Source organism: Mesoplodon mirus (genome assembly GCF_964341445.2).
Source record: "Mesoplodon mirus genome assembly, chromosome: 14".
NCBI lineage: Eukaryota > Metazoa > Chordata > Mammalia > Artiodactyla > Ziphiidae > Mesoplodon > Mesoplodon mirus.
The window spans coordinates 63192985-63209467 of NC_138990.1; the positions used below are offsets into that span (position 1 = coordinate 63192985).

The following is a 16483-nucleotide window of genomic DNA, read 5'->3' on the forward strand; positions in this document are numbered from 1 at the left end:
TCCCTCCCATGCCCCATGCCCACACAAACACTGATGCACCCGCGGAAGAAACAGGCAGCAATACCCCTTCAGTTAGTTCCCTGGAGTCCAGCAAACTGGGGGAGGGGTTGGCAAAGGATTGGAGAGAAAAGAGGGAGGAGAGGAGTTTTCCTTATTTTGTCAGGATTCCTCTTATCAGCTCTGCTTTTCTTTGCCTGCCCTAGGGCTGACTCTGGGGAACGCCAGATTGGGGCAAATCGCAGGGTGTCCTCAGGCCACCCTCACCGAAAGGACACGCACATCTCTCTCCAAGTGAAATCTGGTTCTGGTGACCAGCAAGGGCAGGCAAAGGGTAACAAAAAGCCGGCTAGAGCAGTTGACAGGAGTAGGTGTCGAGGAGTTTGTGTAAACTGAGTAAACTGCCAGAGCTGTCCCCATTTTCCTTCATCTATCTCCTGGTTTCTAAGAGCTCAGGACAGACCCCAGAGCAGCAGCCAAGGTGAGGAATTCTGCCCCCCAAACAAGGAATGGAGCAGCATTTGAAACCTAGAGAAGAGGATATCCACGGGGGGGGGGGCGGGGGGGTAGGGGGGAGTTGGGGGCGACAAGGGGGGCGGGGGGGTAGGAAGGCTGCCTTCAACAGATAACCCCTTGTGGCTGCAGAGGCAAAGGGCTCAGGAGCCTGAGCTCCACTTGACAAAAACTTCCCACAGTTACAGCTGTCTAGAAGCACGAAGCAGTGAGTCTCCTGACACTTAAAAGCTTGCTCTGACTTTCCCGTATTCTGGAATCTTCGGTCTGTGCCATGCACTATGTCATTTAAATAGTTTTGTTTTGTCGCTTTGGTCTCGCTGTGATTTCTTGAGTGATGGCCTCCATCCCCACACAGGACTGTACGCTGGGGTCGCCCGGAGGCGGGGCCACCATAACCAGTGTCAGGCAGAGGGTGTCATCCGCCTCTGCCTCCGAGGCCGCCCTGTAATCCTTTGAACTTCTTAGTCCCCACAGCACCGAGCTAAGTCCTAGAGCTCGGTGCAGCTTTGATCACAGTCTTCAGACGCCAGAATTAAATATGTAAATACCAAGTTGGAGAAACAGCTTAAAAAGTTTAAGAAATCCAGAGCAACAGGATTCCGCAGAGGACAGGCCTGCCAGTTGGGGTGGGGGGAGACAGGTTGGAAAGAGGAACTCCGCTCTGAAAAAACAACGTTCAAGTCTCTCGCAGTGGAGGCGTCCCGAGAGTCGCTGGACTCCGAACCGGCGGGTTCTCCCGAGAGCCCCGCGGGTGGCGCGCAAGGCTGCGCGGCCCAGCAGGGCGGGACCCGGGCGGCAGCCGGCGGCTCTCCGGGGAGGCTCGCTCTAGGAGTTGGGAGTGACCGGCCGGCCGGCCGGCCTCTCCCGGAATTTGTGACGTGCCGGACAGCGGTGGTAACGGAGCCGGGTCGTCGGGGCGGGGGTCTCCCAGGCCAAGAGCCCCGATGGGATGGGGAGGGGGTGGGGAGCGAGGCGCCCCCGAGCTCCGGGGCTCCGCGCAGCATTAAAGTGAGCGCCGAGTCAGCGGGGGCGGCGGCGGCGGCGGCGGCGGCGGCGGCGACGACGCGGGACTGGCGCCGGTACGGCCGCGAGCCCCAGCACGCGCCTGGTTACTGTGGCCGCGTTGGCGGCCCGCGCGCCCGGCTCTCTGAGGCCGGGCCACGCCCCCGAGGGGTGGAGCCGCGGCCGGGGGTGGGACCGAAGCTGGCGGCGCCCAGGCGTGGGGCGGGGGCTGTGACAGCAGCTGCGGCGGCGGCGCCTGAAGCTGCTGCAGCAGAGGCGGAGGCTGCTCCTGGAGGCGTCCGGGCCGCTCAGCCGGAGCCCCAGCCCGGAGACGCCGGGCGGTGCGCTGGGTGCTGCGGCTGCTGCCCGCCGGCCGCCACCCGGGCCCCAGCTGCCACCCGGGCCCCGGCCGCCGCTCGCGCCCCGGTCGACCCCGCCCGCGTGTGTGCCCCAGCCGGGACGCCACCCCCGGCCGGGTCTCCACTTCTCGGCCGCACCTCCCATGACAGCGCCCTCTCGAAGATGGCTGCGAAGGGCGCGCACGGCTCCCACCTGAAGATGGAGAGCGAGCTGGAGCGCTGCCGCGCCGAGGGCCACTGGGACCGCATGCCAGAGCTGGTCCGGCAGATGCAGACGCTAGTCGTGCCCGGCGGCGGAGGCGGCCGGCGAGCCAGCCCGAACGCAGTGCTCACCTCTGTGGACACCGGTGAGTGAGGGAAGGAAGGGGCCGGTTCACAAGCGCGGAGCGCGCGAAAGGCGCCTCCTCCAGGAAGCGGGCCCCGACTGCGTGGGGCCGGCGGTGGCTGCTTTCGGTATTACCCTTGCTACAGTGCTGGTCTTAGGAGCAACCAGGGTAGTAAGGAAGGTTCTTCTGCCCAAGGAGAAAACTCACATGCAGGGTGCTTTGGGGAAAAGAGAAAAACGGCTTTTGCTCTCTGCCCTTTTGGATCATGTGGGCTGCTCGGACTGCTGTGAAATGGTGGTTTCGGCACGTATCAGACTGGGGCTTAGGCCGGACTCTTGCGCCGCCCCTCCAACCCCCATTCCGGTTCCTAAACTCCGTCAGGTGAAGGCTGTGCCTATCTCTCCTTGCCCTCCCCCTCTTTCCCCCAAGTCAAATTGACGGCGAAGCTCTGTGCACAGCCGGTATGATTGGGGGCTTGACGAGCGCCAGGGTGGAGTGGTGGAGAAGTGGGAAAGAGGCCTGGTAAGCCTCAGTTTCTTCTTCTGAGTTCTGGCTGGGGACGCATCTAGCCCTGGCAGTCTGTGGCTTTAGCAGTAGGGCTGGTTTGGCTGGGCTGGGCTCTTGTGCTGGGGCGGGAAGGCACCCTGATGTGGCAGTGGGGGAACACCGCGCCCCAGTCTCCAACCTCAAACCTGTTCCTGGTGCCTTCAGCTCAGCCTGGAGAGCCCTCCCTGAGCCCTCTCTTTGTGCGCGGCCAACTTTAGAGCCTTTGTGGAAGGAGGCAGGGAGTAAATAAATACAGATATAAAGAGTTTTAAAGACTGCCCAGCCTGTGGAAGGCTCTGTGAAGAGACAGAATGATAACGATAATAGTAACAGTAATAGTAACTCGCTCACTCACTCTGTGCCGGTGTACTAAGCACTGTAATCAACTCAGTTTCTCCCAACAACCCCATGAAGCAGGTACTCTTGTTTGCCACTTACAGATAAAGAAACTGAGGCACAGAGAACTTAAATAACTTGATCATCCAGCCAATAAGTGGTGGAACCAGGATTTGAACCCAGGTTTCTGAGTACATCCTTTTAACCACTTGCACCATTACCTCTCCAAGAAGTATAACACAAAATCCCAGCTTGAAGAGTTGACAAAATGGATGGGAAGGCAGAGGGGCGATCAGAGGGCAATTGTGTTAGATTATGGTGCTTAGAGGAAGAGGAGTTTTCAGGAAGCAGCAGAACTGGTACTGGCCTCTAACTGGTGTTGGGAAGGGCAGAGTATGTTTGCCCAATGAGGAGGAAGGATAGATGGACATTGAGGGGGCTAGGTGACAGGGATGGACAGTCGGTTTGAGGCTTTGAGGTAGGTCTGAGCGTGGCAGTGAGGGGTAGTGGCCAGAGCTAAAGATGCACGTTTGGGAGAAACTGATGAGACCCCGCCTTCCAGGGAAGGACAGATACATTTCAGGTTCCCCTCTGTCCCCTGTGTGGGGTGATGTGGTGGGGTGGGGCTGGTGAGGGTGGAATGGAAGATGACCCATGCAGAGGGCACTGGGGCCTGGTCAAGGTGTGGGAATCTGGGTGAGGTTGGCAGCGCCACAGAGAAGCATGCTGGGCCCAAGACAGTAACCAGGGCCGCCTAGAATCTATCCAGGGCTTTACTTCCTAAGCTGTTCTTTAGAGGTCTCAAGGAGGTTGAGTAATTAATTCCTTGGTATTCTAGGATAAAAGGGTTTGGGGAGCCAAAAAAGCTAAGTCATTAGACCTAACAGATTCAATATTGTTAAACTGATCTTTTTTAACTGCAGGACTTCTCAGAGCCTTTAATATGCTCACCTGTGTATGATGTTCAAGCCAAGGTTAGAGTATAAACACCACATTTCTCAAATAAAGGCTTCATTTGGGAAGGATTCTGTGAAGGATTATTGGGAAGCACTGGTATGGCGTAGTTTATAAATGGTATGGTATAGTTATAAAGTGCTGCTTCTATTTGAAAAAACTTTTTTTGTAAACAGCCCTGTGGGGAGGGCAGGAATTATTGTCCCCATTTTAGGCATCAAGGCCCAGAAAGGTCACATAATGAGTATGTGGCAGAGACTGTACCCAAACCAGAGTCCCTGACACCAGGTCTACTAGTGACAGAGGGAGGAGTGTGGAGCCTGGGTTGGCTTCACTGTGGGAACTGACCAGCACAAAGAGGGAGGCTAAGGTCAGTGGGGTCTCTCCTGCCAATTTTGGGGTTTGGTCCTATGAGCGATTTTCTCCCATTGTTATTTCCAGATACATTTATCCCAGAACGCACACATGCCTGCACGCACGTGCACACACAGACACACACAAGGAAGGAAAACAAATGACTCCTGAAGCCCATGCTTAGGGCATTTTTTGGATTGTCTGCTATTTTGGTTCTCTCTCCACTGGGTTCCTTGATCACTGGAGGGATTAAGGGCCTGTTTTTTTTTTTAATTTTTTGTATTTTTTTCTTGTGGTAAAATAAATACACATAACATTTGCTATTTTAGCCATTTTAAAGTGTACAATACCAGGTATTAAGTACATTTACGATGTTGCATAAACATCACTGCTGTCTAATTCCAGAACTTTTTCATCATCCCAAGCAGAAGCCCCATACCCATTCAGCGGAACTCACTATTTCTGCCCCATCCCCCCCTCCTGACCACTGATCTTTCTGTCTCCATAGATTTGCCTCTTCTGGACGTTTCATATAAATAGGATCATACAGGACGTGGCTAAGGGCCTGTTTTTTGAGGGGGTGTGGATACTGAGCCCCCTGCAGCCCAGGAGGGAGATTCTTAAAAGTCCCACCTGGTCTGTTAGACTCAATGACCAGAAGCTTCAACATAATTACATAATTTGGGAGAGGTGAGGAAGGTGCTGAGGGAGGAGGACGAACCCCAGCTGAACGCTGTTTTACAGACTGAGGCCCTGCTGTATCTGTGGGATTTCCCAGAGAAACGAAGAATAGCCCCCCAGAACATGGGTTTCACTCCAGGGAGCAGAAGGGGAAGACCCAGCTGAAGGAGGGGGACCTCTTTCTGGTCTGGTGGGAGTAAAGGATCAGGAGATGCTCCCGCAGAAGGGGCCCCCTTTTCCTGTCTGGGGAGGCTGCTCCCCACCACCTGCCCAGGGGGAAGGTGGTTACTACTGTTTGTACATTTTCTTTCAAACTCACATCCGGTTTAGATTTGGTCAGGATGGAGCAGGGGAACCCCAGAGGGTGGCTAGCTGTGATGAGTTTTGTTCACATAAAAACAAAGAGCTGCATCCAAGTGGTTAAAAAAAAAAACTTTATTAAGAAAAATTTCCAAAACGTCAAAAAAGTAGAGAGAAAAATGAATCCCATATACCCATCAACCAGTGTCAGTGATCACAAACTCATGAATAGTTTTGTCTAAGCTACACCCTGGGCCATTTCTCCCCTACGTTGCAATATTTCAGTATGTATTTATTAAACAAGAACTCTTTTGAAAAATAAAACTACCATATTTTTATTACACCTCCCCCTCATCTAATTATTTAATTTTACAGTTTGTTTGCTAGAATGAGGATCCAAATAAGGCCACACATTGCATTTGGTTAATGGGTTGAATCTTTCTTTTATCCCCAACATTTTATTATGAAAATTTCAAACATACAAAAAGTTGAAAGAATTTTGCAGTAAACACCTGTATTCCCACCAGCTAGATTCGAATATTCTTTTACTATACTTGCTTTAATCACATCTGCTACTCTCTCCATCCATCTGGAGTCTCTCCTAATCTGTAGTCATCCCCTATCTTTTTTTTTCAATTAGTGATTTTTTTAAAAAAACTGGAGATTGTCCTGAGCATTTTTTTTCAGTTGAAGTTAGCGGGAGTACGTTTGAGGCAGGTGGCCTCACTAGTTTTGCCCTCTTTCTCCTCTTGCCACGGTTGGAAGGTCCCAGCCCTTTGCAGTCCTGTGAAGTGAGCAGCTGCAGAGACCACCATGTCCCCATTTGACCCAGTAGGGAAGGGTCTGGTCTGAGCACCTGGCCTGCCAGCTGGAACCACCTTTCCTGAGTGAATTGGCAGGTGGAAGAGTGGGGAGCACTGCCCTGCAAATATGGGTTCCGGGGAGGAAGCCGGTAACCTTGAAGTGGGTCCCTGGGAACAGGCACGCTGCGAGAGGCCTGGAGAGGGGTGGGAGTGGAGAGGAAGCTAGCCGCCAGAGGCCTCCTAAACAAGGTGGGGAGACTGGGCGGGCCACGAAGTGGGGACTTGCTTTGGGCCTCTGCTAAGAGCAGAGAGCTGAGCTGGGCTGCCAGAATCAGGAGCCAGGCTCCCAGAGTCTGTTGCACTGTCCGTGAGGAAGGCCCTCCTAATGCCCCAGCAAGGGAAAAGCTGGAACACTTTACCCAAACCAGGATAGGGAGTAGGTTTCGGACAATAAGATGATGAAAAGCAATCTGTTTTACCTTTGGAGAAGGATAGGAAAGCCTCGATCCACCTGGATTCTTATTTAACAACTGAAAACCTAGAACTTTTCATTCCAAACTACCCTTCAGTTCCATAGACTGACCAGTTGAGAACAGTGGGATGGAAAAAGTGGAGCAGGGAGGAGAGTTGGACAAGGAAGAAAAGAAAGTAAATTCCCGATATCTACTTGAGTGTCTACTAAATGGAAAAACAGAGAGACTGAGTTGGGTGTGAAGAGGGAGGGCAGAAAGGCTCTGGAGAAGGATCCGGAGTGTTAATCTACAAAACAGTCTGAAACTCGCAAGTGTGTGACAGTGAGAACTACTCTTATTCCTGCCCTTGGAATTACGATTAGCTTTTAACCTACTGTTTGCAGCTCTTAGACTGTTCTTCATTTCCAAACTGTCAGAAGCTCTGCTCTGCGTGGGATGTGGGGAAGAGGGACTGTTCTTTGGCTGTGTTACGTTATGTGGGTTGTGACCATAACAACATTGCATCTTTATTGTCATCTATAAAATGGGAATAATGTCTACCTATCAGGGCTGTGCTGATTAAATGATACTATATAATAAAGTACCTGGGCTTCCCTGGTGGCGCAGTGGTTGAGAGTCCGCCTGCCGATGCAGGGGACACGGGTTCGTGCCCCGGTCCGGGAAGATCCCACATGCCGCAGAGCGGCTAGGCCCGTGAGCCATGGCCGCTGAGCCTGCGCGTCTGGAGCCTGTGCTCCGCAATGGGAGAGGCCACAACAGTGAGAGGCCCGCATACCGCAAAAAAAAAAAAAAAAAAAAAAAAAAAAAGTACCTGGTACTCAGTGGGCCATCAGCAAATACCAGCCCCCCTTTTTCAGTAAAAGGCACTTTTGAAGTTTAGAGCAGTGCTTCTCAAACGGTCTGTGGTGAAGTCTCAGTTTTATGTTCTGGTTTTTTTTTTAGATTCCCAATCTGTTGTGTTCTGATACTTTCTTAAAATACATAAACTGATACCCACTCCCCCCACCACCAATTTTTTAGTATTTGATTCGACAGTTATTCTGTCACATGGTTATCAACATTTCTGAACATATACTCTATATTTGTGCACTCACCCCGCGGGACTGGGTCACGAAGACGTACAGACCCACCCCAGCCCACGGACCACACTTTGAGCAGCGTGTGTTCAGAGGACATTTTGAGGAGAGGTGTGGGCCCTGAGGAGTATTTCAAGATTGAGGTTTGCCTAGAAGGAAGCTGGTTTCTCTTGGCATGAAAGGAAAGGAACCCTAGGGAGCTCTGGGCTGGGTAGCTGGGTGGCGGAGGCGGGACCCAGTGGCCAGAAGGCTGGGCTGCAGACTGGCACCTGCAGACTGCTGGGCGGGAGCTGTGTGCACCGCTGCACCTGACGGCAGAGGGGCGGGACCAGCTGGGCAGGCGGAGCCTGGGGAGGGATGAGGTTCCCTGGGAAAGAGCAGGTTCATAACTCTACCTCAGGATTTACAGATGCAAAACAGATTAGAAGGGGACCGCCAGTTGCCAAGTGGCCCACAGCTCAGGAATGCTGCTCAGGCACCCACTTCTAAGCAGCCCACTCCCCCTCCTGGCTGAGATTTTGGAAACGTAGAAGATTCCTTCTATTCTTGGGTCGATTTAAATTTTATTTTTGACTAGGTGATATATTCACATGGGTCAACCTTCCAAAGGTACCCAAAAGTAACGAGTGAAAAGCCTCCCTCCATCTCTGCCCCCGTCCCTGTAAGGTAGAAAAGTTAGCAGATGTTTGTGTTATCCTTTTACATATTTTCATGCATAAACACACAGTGGTCCACTGTGTGTGCTCTACTTTCTAATCAGTTTATCTTGAAGTTCATGTCATGACAGCCCATATAGAGCCTCCTCATTCCTTTATATGGTGGCATGGTGTCCCTTTTAATGGATATATCATGCTTTATTTAATCAGCCTTCTGTTGATGGACATAAAGTTTTCTCTGGTTTTCTGCTATTATAAACAAAGCTGCAGGAATGACCTTATGTGTTGGTCGTTTTACACATGTTCGAGGACATCTGTAGGCATGGGATTGCTGAGTCAATGGGGATGTGCAAGAAATAATTTTGATATATGTCGCCAAGTTGCCCTTTGTAGAGGTTCTACCAACTTCTGTCCCACTAGTGATGGATGATAGTTTGAAACATCATTTTTGGCCATTTCCTCCTAATGTTACTTTTAGAAATCATGAGGTAGGTAGCAAAGGATGGGCTGCTAGGCTGTGGCATCCTCAGAAGGAACATCTCCTGTGACTGTTCTCTGGGATCTGGGCTTCCGGGATGCTCTCTGTGGGGAATCTCCCTTACGAAGAGAGACCATTATTCAGGGACATGCAATTTTACACCTGTGGCTTTGAGTTGTGAGCAAACTGCAGTGGTCCTGAGAGTAAGGAGTGAGTGGCATTCTGAGTAGGTCTGAGAATACCATCCTGGCAGCAGGAAGAGCACTAGAGGACGTGGGATCGAGCACATGTTCCTGGAGGCATTTTGGGTTTTTTTATAAATTTATGTATTTTATTTTATTTTTGGCTGCACTGGGTCTTTGTTACTGTGCGGGCTTTCTCCAGTTGTGGCTAGCGGGGGCCACTCTTTGTTGTGGTGCGCGGGCTTCCCACTGCAGTGACTTCTCTTGTTGCGGAGCATGGGCTCTAGGCGCGCGGGCTTCAGTAGCTGTGGTGCACGGGCTTGGTAGTTGTGGCTCGTGGATTCTAGAGCACAGGCTCAGTAGTTGTGGTGCACAGGCTTAGTTGCTCCGCGGTATGTGAGATCTTCCTGGACCAGGGCTTGAACCCATGTCCCCTGCATTGGTAGGCAGATTCTTAACCACTGTGCCACCAGGGAAGCCCCCCTGGAGGCATTTTGGATGAGCACAGAACTCCCTGAGCCTCAGGGCTTCCCCATGGGGGAGTGGAAAGGATCCCACTACTCAGCAACTGTTTACTGGGTGCCTGTATTAAGTGGTCCTTGCTCTGTTCAAGGGGGACAGGCCAGGAGCCAGTCACCAAGCACAGCCACCCAAGGCGGTCCTGAAACCACCCTCAACCTCAAACCCTGCATCCTGAGCACCTGGATCCCATCCCACTCAGGTCGTCCCTGCTGTAGGTAGCAGGGATACAATGGCTCCAGGATTGCAGTTTTCAGTGCTGTGGGGGAGACAGCAAATTAAACCAAGCAATAGGAAATCACTAGCCAAGGGGTGAGGTCTGTGGACGAGCTAATGTGTGCGGGAACTCGAGAAAGTGCCAAGGATTGCCGTGCTACACCAGTAAATCTGCTTCTGGCCTTAACTCTCCTTGGTTGCTAGGTTATCCCTGGGTCATGCTAAAATACCTTAATAACAGAGAAAACCAATTCTGCTACATGGAAGATAGGAGCACCTGACAATGTGTTACTAAGCCACCTTGTATATTTTTCCTCTTCAGTTGTTTGGAGGGAATTCCTTCCTTGTGTAAGAACTTATCACCTTGGAGCATGGGTGTGACTTTGTCCCTCATTTTTTTTTTCCTTTTTTTAAATTAAATTTAATTTTATTTTGAATTTTATTTATTTTTTATACAGCAGGTTCTTATTACTTATCCATTTTATACATATTAGTGTATACATGTCAATCCCAATCTCCCAATTCATCCCACCACAACCCCCCCCCACCACCACTTTCCCCCCTTGGTGTCCATACGTTTGCTTCTCTACATCTGTGTCTCTATTTCTGCCCTGCAAACTGGTTCATCTTTACCATTTTTCTAGATTCCACATATATGCGTTAATATATGATATCTGTTTTTCTCTTTCTGACTTACTTCACTCTGTATGACAGTCTCTGGATCCATCCACATCTCAACAAATGACCCAATTTTGTTCCTTTTTATGGCTGAGTAATATTCCATTGTATATACGTACCACATCTTCTTTATCTACTTGTCTGTCGATGGACACCTAGGTTGCTTCTGTGACCTGGCTATTGTAAACAGTGCTGTAGTGAACACTGGGGTGCATGTGTCTTTTTGAATTGTGGTTTTCTCTGGGTATATGCCCAGTAGTGGGATTGCTGGGTCATATGGTAATTCTATTTTTAGTTTTTTAAGAAACTTCCATACTGTTCTCCATAGTGGCTGTATCAATTTACATTCCCACCAACAGTGCAAGAGGGTTCCCTTTTCTCCACACCCTCTCCAGCATTTGTTGTTTGTAGATTTTCTGATGATGCCCATTCTAACTGGTATGAGGTGATAGCTAATTGTAGATTTGATTTGCATTTCTCTAATAATTAGTGATGTTGAGCAGCTTTTCATGTGCTTCTTGGCTATCTGTATGTCTTCTTTGGAGAGATGTCTGTTTAGGTCTTCTGCCCATTTTTGAATTGGGTTGTTTGTTTTTTTTAATATTGAGCTGCATGAGCTGTTTATATATTTTGGATATTAACCCTTTGTCCGTTGATTCGTTTGCAAATATTTTCTCCCATTCTGAGGGTTGTCTTTTCGTCTTGTTTGTAGTTTCCTTTGCTGTGCAAAACCTTTTAAGTTTCATTAGGTCCCATTTGTTTGTTTTTGTTTTTATTTCCATTACTCTAGGAGGTGGGTCAAAAAGGATCTTGCTGTGATTTATGTCATAGAGTGTTCTTCCTATATCTTCCTCTAAGAGTTTTATAGTGTCCGGTCTTACATTTAGGTCTTTAATCCATTTTGCATTTATTTTTGTGTATGGTGTTAGGGAGTGTTCTAATTTCATTCTTTTACATGTAACTGTTCAGTTTTCCTAGCACCACTTACTGAAGAGACTGTCTTTTCTCCATTGTATATCCTTGCCTCCTTTGTCATAGATTAGTTGGCCATAAGTGTGTGGGTCTATCTCTGGGCTTTCTATCCTGTTCCATTGATCTATGTTTCTGTTTTTGTGCCAGTACCATATTGTCTTGATTACTGTAGCTTTGTAGTATAGTCTGAAGTCAGGGAGTCTGATTCCTCCAGCTCTGTTTTTTCCCTCAAGATTGCTCTGGCTATTCGGGGTCTTTTGTGTCTCCATAAAAATATTAAGATTTTTTTGTTCTAGTTCTGTAAAAAATGCCACTGGTGATTTGATAGGGATTGCATTGAATCTGTAGATTGCTTTGAGTAGTATAGTCATTTTCACAATATTGATTCTTCCAATCCAAGAACATGATATATCTCTCCATCTGTTTGTGTCATCTTTGATTTCTTTCATCAGTGTCTTATAGTTTTCTGAGTACAGATCTTTTACCTCACTAGGTAGGTTTATTCCTAGGTATTTTATTCTTTTTGTCGCAGTGGTGAAGGGAATTGTTTCCTTAATTTCTCTTTCTGATCTTTTGTTGTTAGGGTATAGGAATGCAAGAGATTTCTGTGCATTAATTTTGTATCCTGCAACTTTACCAAATTCATTGATTAGCTCTAGTAGTTTTCAGGTGGCATCTTTAGGATTCTCTATGTATAGTATCATGTCATCTCCAAACTGACAGTTTTACTTCTTCTTTTCCAATTTGTATTCCTTTTATTTCTTTTTTGTCTCTGATTGCTGTGGCTAAGACTTCCAAAACTATGTTGAATAATAGTGGCGGGAGTGGACATCCTGTCTTGTTCCTGATCTTAGAGGAAATGCTTTCAGTTTTTCACCATTGAGAATGATGTTTGCTGTGGGTTTGTTGTATATGGCCTTTATTATGTTGAGGTAGGCTCCCTCTATGCCCACTTACTGGAGAGTTTTTATCATAAATGGGTGTTGAATTTTGTCAAAAGCTTTTTTTTTTTTTGCGGTATGCGGGCCTCTCACTGTTGTGGCCTCTCCCGTTGCGGAGCACAGGCTCCGGATGCGCAGGCCCAGCGGCCATGGCTCACGGGCCCAGCCGCTCCGCGGCATATGGGATCCTCCCAGACCGGGGCACGAACCCGTATCCCCTGCATCGGCAGGCGGACTCTCAACCACTGCGCCACCAGGGAGGCCCTGTCAAAAGCTTTTTATGCATTTACTGAGATGATCATATGGTTTTTCTTCTTCAGTTTGTTAATATGGTGTATCACATTGATTGCTTTGCGTATATTGAAGAATCCTTGCCTCCCTGGGATAAATCCTACTTGATCATGGTGTATGATCCTTTTAATGTGTTGTTGGAGTCTGTTTGCTAGTATTTTGTTGAGGATTTTTGCATCTATATTCTTCAGTAATATTGGTCTGTAATTTTCTTTTTTTTTGTAGTATCTTTGTGTGGTTTTGGTATCAGGGTGATGGTGGCCTCATAGAATGAGTTTGGGAGTTTTCCTTCCTCTGCAATTTTTTGGAAGAGTTTGAGAAGGATGGGTGTTAGCTCTTCTCTAAATGTTTGATAGAATTCATCTGTGAAGCCATCTGGTCCTGGACTTTTGTTTGTTGGAAGATTTTTTTTTTTTTCTGTGGTACGTGGGCCTCTCACTGTTGTGGCCTCTCCCGTTGCGGAGCACAGGCTCCGGATGCGCAGGCCCAGCGGCCATGGATCACGGGCCCAGCCGCTCTGCGGCATGTGGGATCTTCCCGGACTGGGGCACGAACCCACGTCACCTGCATCGGCAGGCGAACTCTCAACCACTGCGCCACCAGGGAAGCCCTGTTGGAAGATTTTTAATCACAGTTTCAATTTCATGAGACTTGTGATTGGTCTGTTCATATTTTCTATTTCTTCCTGCTTCAGTCTTGGAAGGTTATACCTTTCTAAGAATTTGTCCATTTCTTCCAGGTTGTCCATTTTATTGGCATAGAGTTGCTTGTAGTAGTCTCTTAGGATGCTTTGTACTTCTGAGGTGTCTGTTGTAACTTCTCCTTTTTCATTTCTAATTTTATCGATTTGAGTCCTCTTGCTCTTTTTCTTGATGAGTCTGGCTAAAGGTTTATCAATTTTGTTTATCTTCTCCAGAACCAGCTTTTAGTTTTATTGATCTTTGCTATTGTTTTCTTTGTTTCTATCTCATTTCTTTCTGCTCTGATCTTTATGATTTCTTTCCTTCTACTAACTTTGGGATTTGTTTGTTCTTCTTTCTCTAGTTCCTTTAGGTGTAAGGTTAGATTGTGTATTTGAGATTTTTCTTGTTTCTTGAGGTAGGATTGTATTGCTATAAACTTCCCACTTACAACTGCTTTTGCTGCATCCCATAGGTTTTGGATCATTGTGTTTTCATAGTCATTTGTCTCTAGGTATTTTTTGATTTCCTCTGATTTCTTCAGTGATCTCTTGGTTATTTAGTAACATATTGTTTAGCCTCCCTGTGTTTGTCTTTTTTAGGTTTTTTTTCCCCTCAATTGATCTCTAATCTCATAGCATGGTGGTCGGAAAAGATGCTTGATATGATTTCAATTTTTTTAAATTTACTGAGGCTTGATTTGTGACCCAAGATGTGATCTATCCTGGAGAATGTTCTGTGTGCACTTGAGAAGAAAGTGTAATCTGCTGTTTTTGGATGGAATGTCCTATAAATATCAATTAAATCTATCTGGTCTATTGTGTCATTTAAAGCTTGTGTTTCCTTATTAATTTTCTGTCTGGATGATCTGTCCATTGGTGTAAGGGAGATGTTAAAGTCCCCCACTATTATTGTGTTACTGTCGATTTCCTCTTTTAGAGCTGTTAGCATTTGCCTTATGTATTGTGGTGCTCCTGTGTTGGGTGCACATATATTTATAATTGTTATGTCTTCTTCTTGGATTGATCCCTTGATCATTATGTAGTGTCCTTCCTTGTCTCTTGTAACATTCTTTATTTTAAAGTCTATTTTATCTGATATGAGTATTGCTACTCCAACTTTCTTTTGATTTCCATTTGCCTGGAATATCTTTTTCCATCCCCTCACTTTCAGTCTGTATGTGTCCCTAGGTCTGAAGTGGATCCCTTTTAGACAGCATATACATGGGTCTTGTTTTTTTATCCATTCAGCAACCCTGTGTCTTTTGGTTGGAGCATTTAATCCATTCACATTTAAGGTAATTATCGATATGTATGTTCCTATTACCATTTTCTTAATTGTTTTGGGTTTGTTTTTGTAGGTCCTTTTCTTCTCTTGCATTTGCCACTTAGAGAAGTTCCTTTAGCATTTGCTGTAGAGCTTTTTTGGTGGTGCTGAATTTTCTTAGCTTTTGCTTGTCTGTAAAGCTTTTGATTTCTCCATCAAATCTGATTGAGATCCTTGCAGGGTAGAGTAATCTTGGTTGTAGATTCTTCCCTTTCATCACTTTAGATATACCGTGCCACTCCCTTCTGGCTTGTAGAGTTTCTGCTGAGAAATCAGCTGTTAACCTTATGGGAGTTCTCTTGTATGTTATTTGTCATTTTTCCCTTGTTGCTTTTAATAATTTTTCTTTGTCTTTAATTTTTGTCAATTTGATTACTATGTGTCTTGGCTTGTTGCTCCTTGGGTTTATCCTGCCTGGGACTCTCTGCACTTCCTGGACTTGGGTGGCTATTTCCTTTCCCATGTTAAGGAAGTTTTCTACTATAATCTCTTCAAATATTTTCTCAGGTCCTTTCTCTCTCTCTTCTCCTTCTGGGACCCCTATAATGCAAATGCTGTTGTGTTTAATATTGTCCCAGAGGTCTCTTAGGCTGTCTTCGTTTCTTTTCATTCTTTTTTCTTCTGTTCCATGGCAGTGAATTCCGCCATTCTGTCTTCCAGGTCACTTATCTGTTCTTCTGCCTCAGTTACTCTGCTATGGATTCCTTCCAGTGTATTTTTCGTTTCAGTTATTGTATTGTTCATCTCTGTTCATTTTTTAATTCTTCTAGGTGTTTGTTCTTTAATTCTTCTAGGTCTTTGTTAAACATTTCTTGCATCTTCTCAATCTTTGCCTCCATTCTTTTTCCAAGCTCCTGGATAATCTTCACTGTCATTATTTTGAACTCTTTTTCTGGAAGGTTGCCTATCTCCACTTCATTCACTTGGTTTTCTAGGGTTTTATCTTGTTCCTTCATCTGGTCCATAGTCCTCTGCCTTTTCATTTTGTCTGTCTTTCTGTGAATGTGGTTTTCATTCCACAGGCTGCAGGATTATAGTTCTTCTTGCTTCTGTTGTCTGTCCTCTGGTGGATGAGGCTATCTAAGAGCCTTGTGCAAGCTTCCTGATGGGAGGGACTGGTGGTGGGTAGAGCTGGGTGTTGCTCTGGTGGGCAGAACTTAGTAAACCTTTAATCCGCTGATGGGTGTGGCTGAGTTCCCTCTCTGTTGGTTTTTTGTCTGTGAGGTGACCCAGCACTGCAGCCTACCTATTCTTTGGTGGAGCTAATGGTGGACTCTGGGAGGGCTCACACCAAGGAGTACTTCCCAGAACTTCTGCTGCCAGTGTCCTTGTCCCCATGGTGAGCGATAGCCACTCCGTGCATCTGCAGGAGACCCTCCAACACTAGCAGGTAGGTCTGGTTCAGTCGTCTATAGGGTCACCGCTCCTTCCCCTGGGTCCCGATGCACACACTACTTTGTGTGTGCCCTCCAAAAGTGGAGTCTCCCCTTCCCCCAGTCCTGTCGAAGTCCCGCAATCAAATCCTGCCAGCCTTCAAAGTCTGATTCTCTGGGAATTCCTCCTCCCATTGCCGGACCCCCAGGTTGGGAAGCCTGACCTGGGGCTCAGAACCGTCACTCCAGTGGGTGGACTTCTGTGGTATAAGTGTTTTCCAGTTTGTGGGCCACCCACCCAGCAGCCATGGGATTTGATTTTATTGTGATTGCACCCCTCCTACCATCTCATTGTGGCTTCTCTGCTCTCCTTGGATGTGGGGCATCTTTTTTGGTGAGTTCCAGCATCCTCCTGTCAATGATTATTCAGCAGTTAGTTGTGATTCTG

The 16483-nt window shown here is 47.4% G+C and overlaps 1 protein-coding gene across 1 annotated transcript in view; it reads left to right on the forward strand.

Annotated features, from left to right (window-relative positions):
- Positions 1-1765: 1765 nt before the first annotated feature.
- TTC7A (tetratricopeptide repeat domain 7A) overlaps positions 1766-16483 on the forward strand; it is a 123242-nt gene continuing 108524 nt past the window's right edge. Inside the window, exon 1 of the mRNA XM_082641995.1 lies at positions 1766-2221. Coding sequence (XP_082498121.1) covers positions 2038-2221 — 184 coding nt within the window. The 5' untranslated portion in view covers positions 1766-2037. The remainder of the gene's footprint in view (positions 2222-16483) is intronic.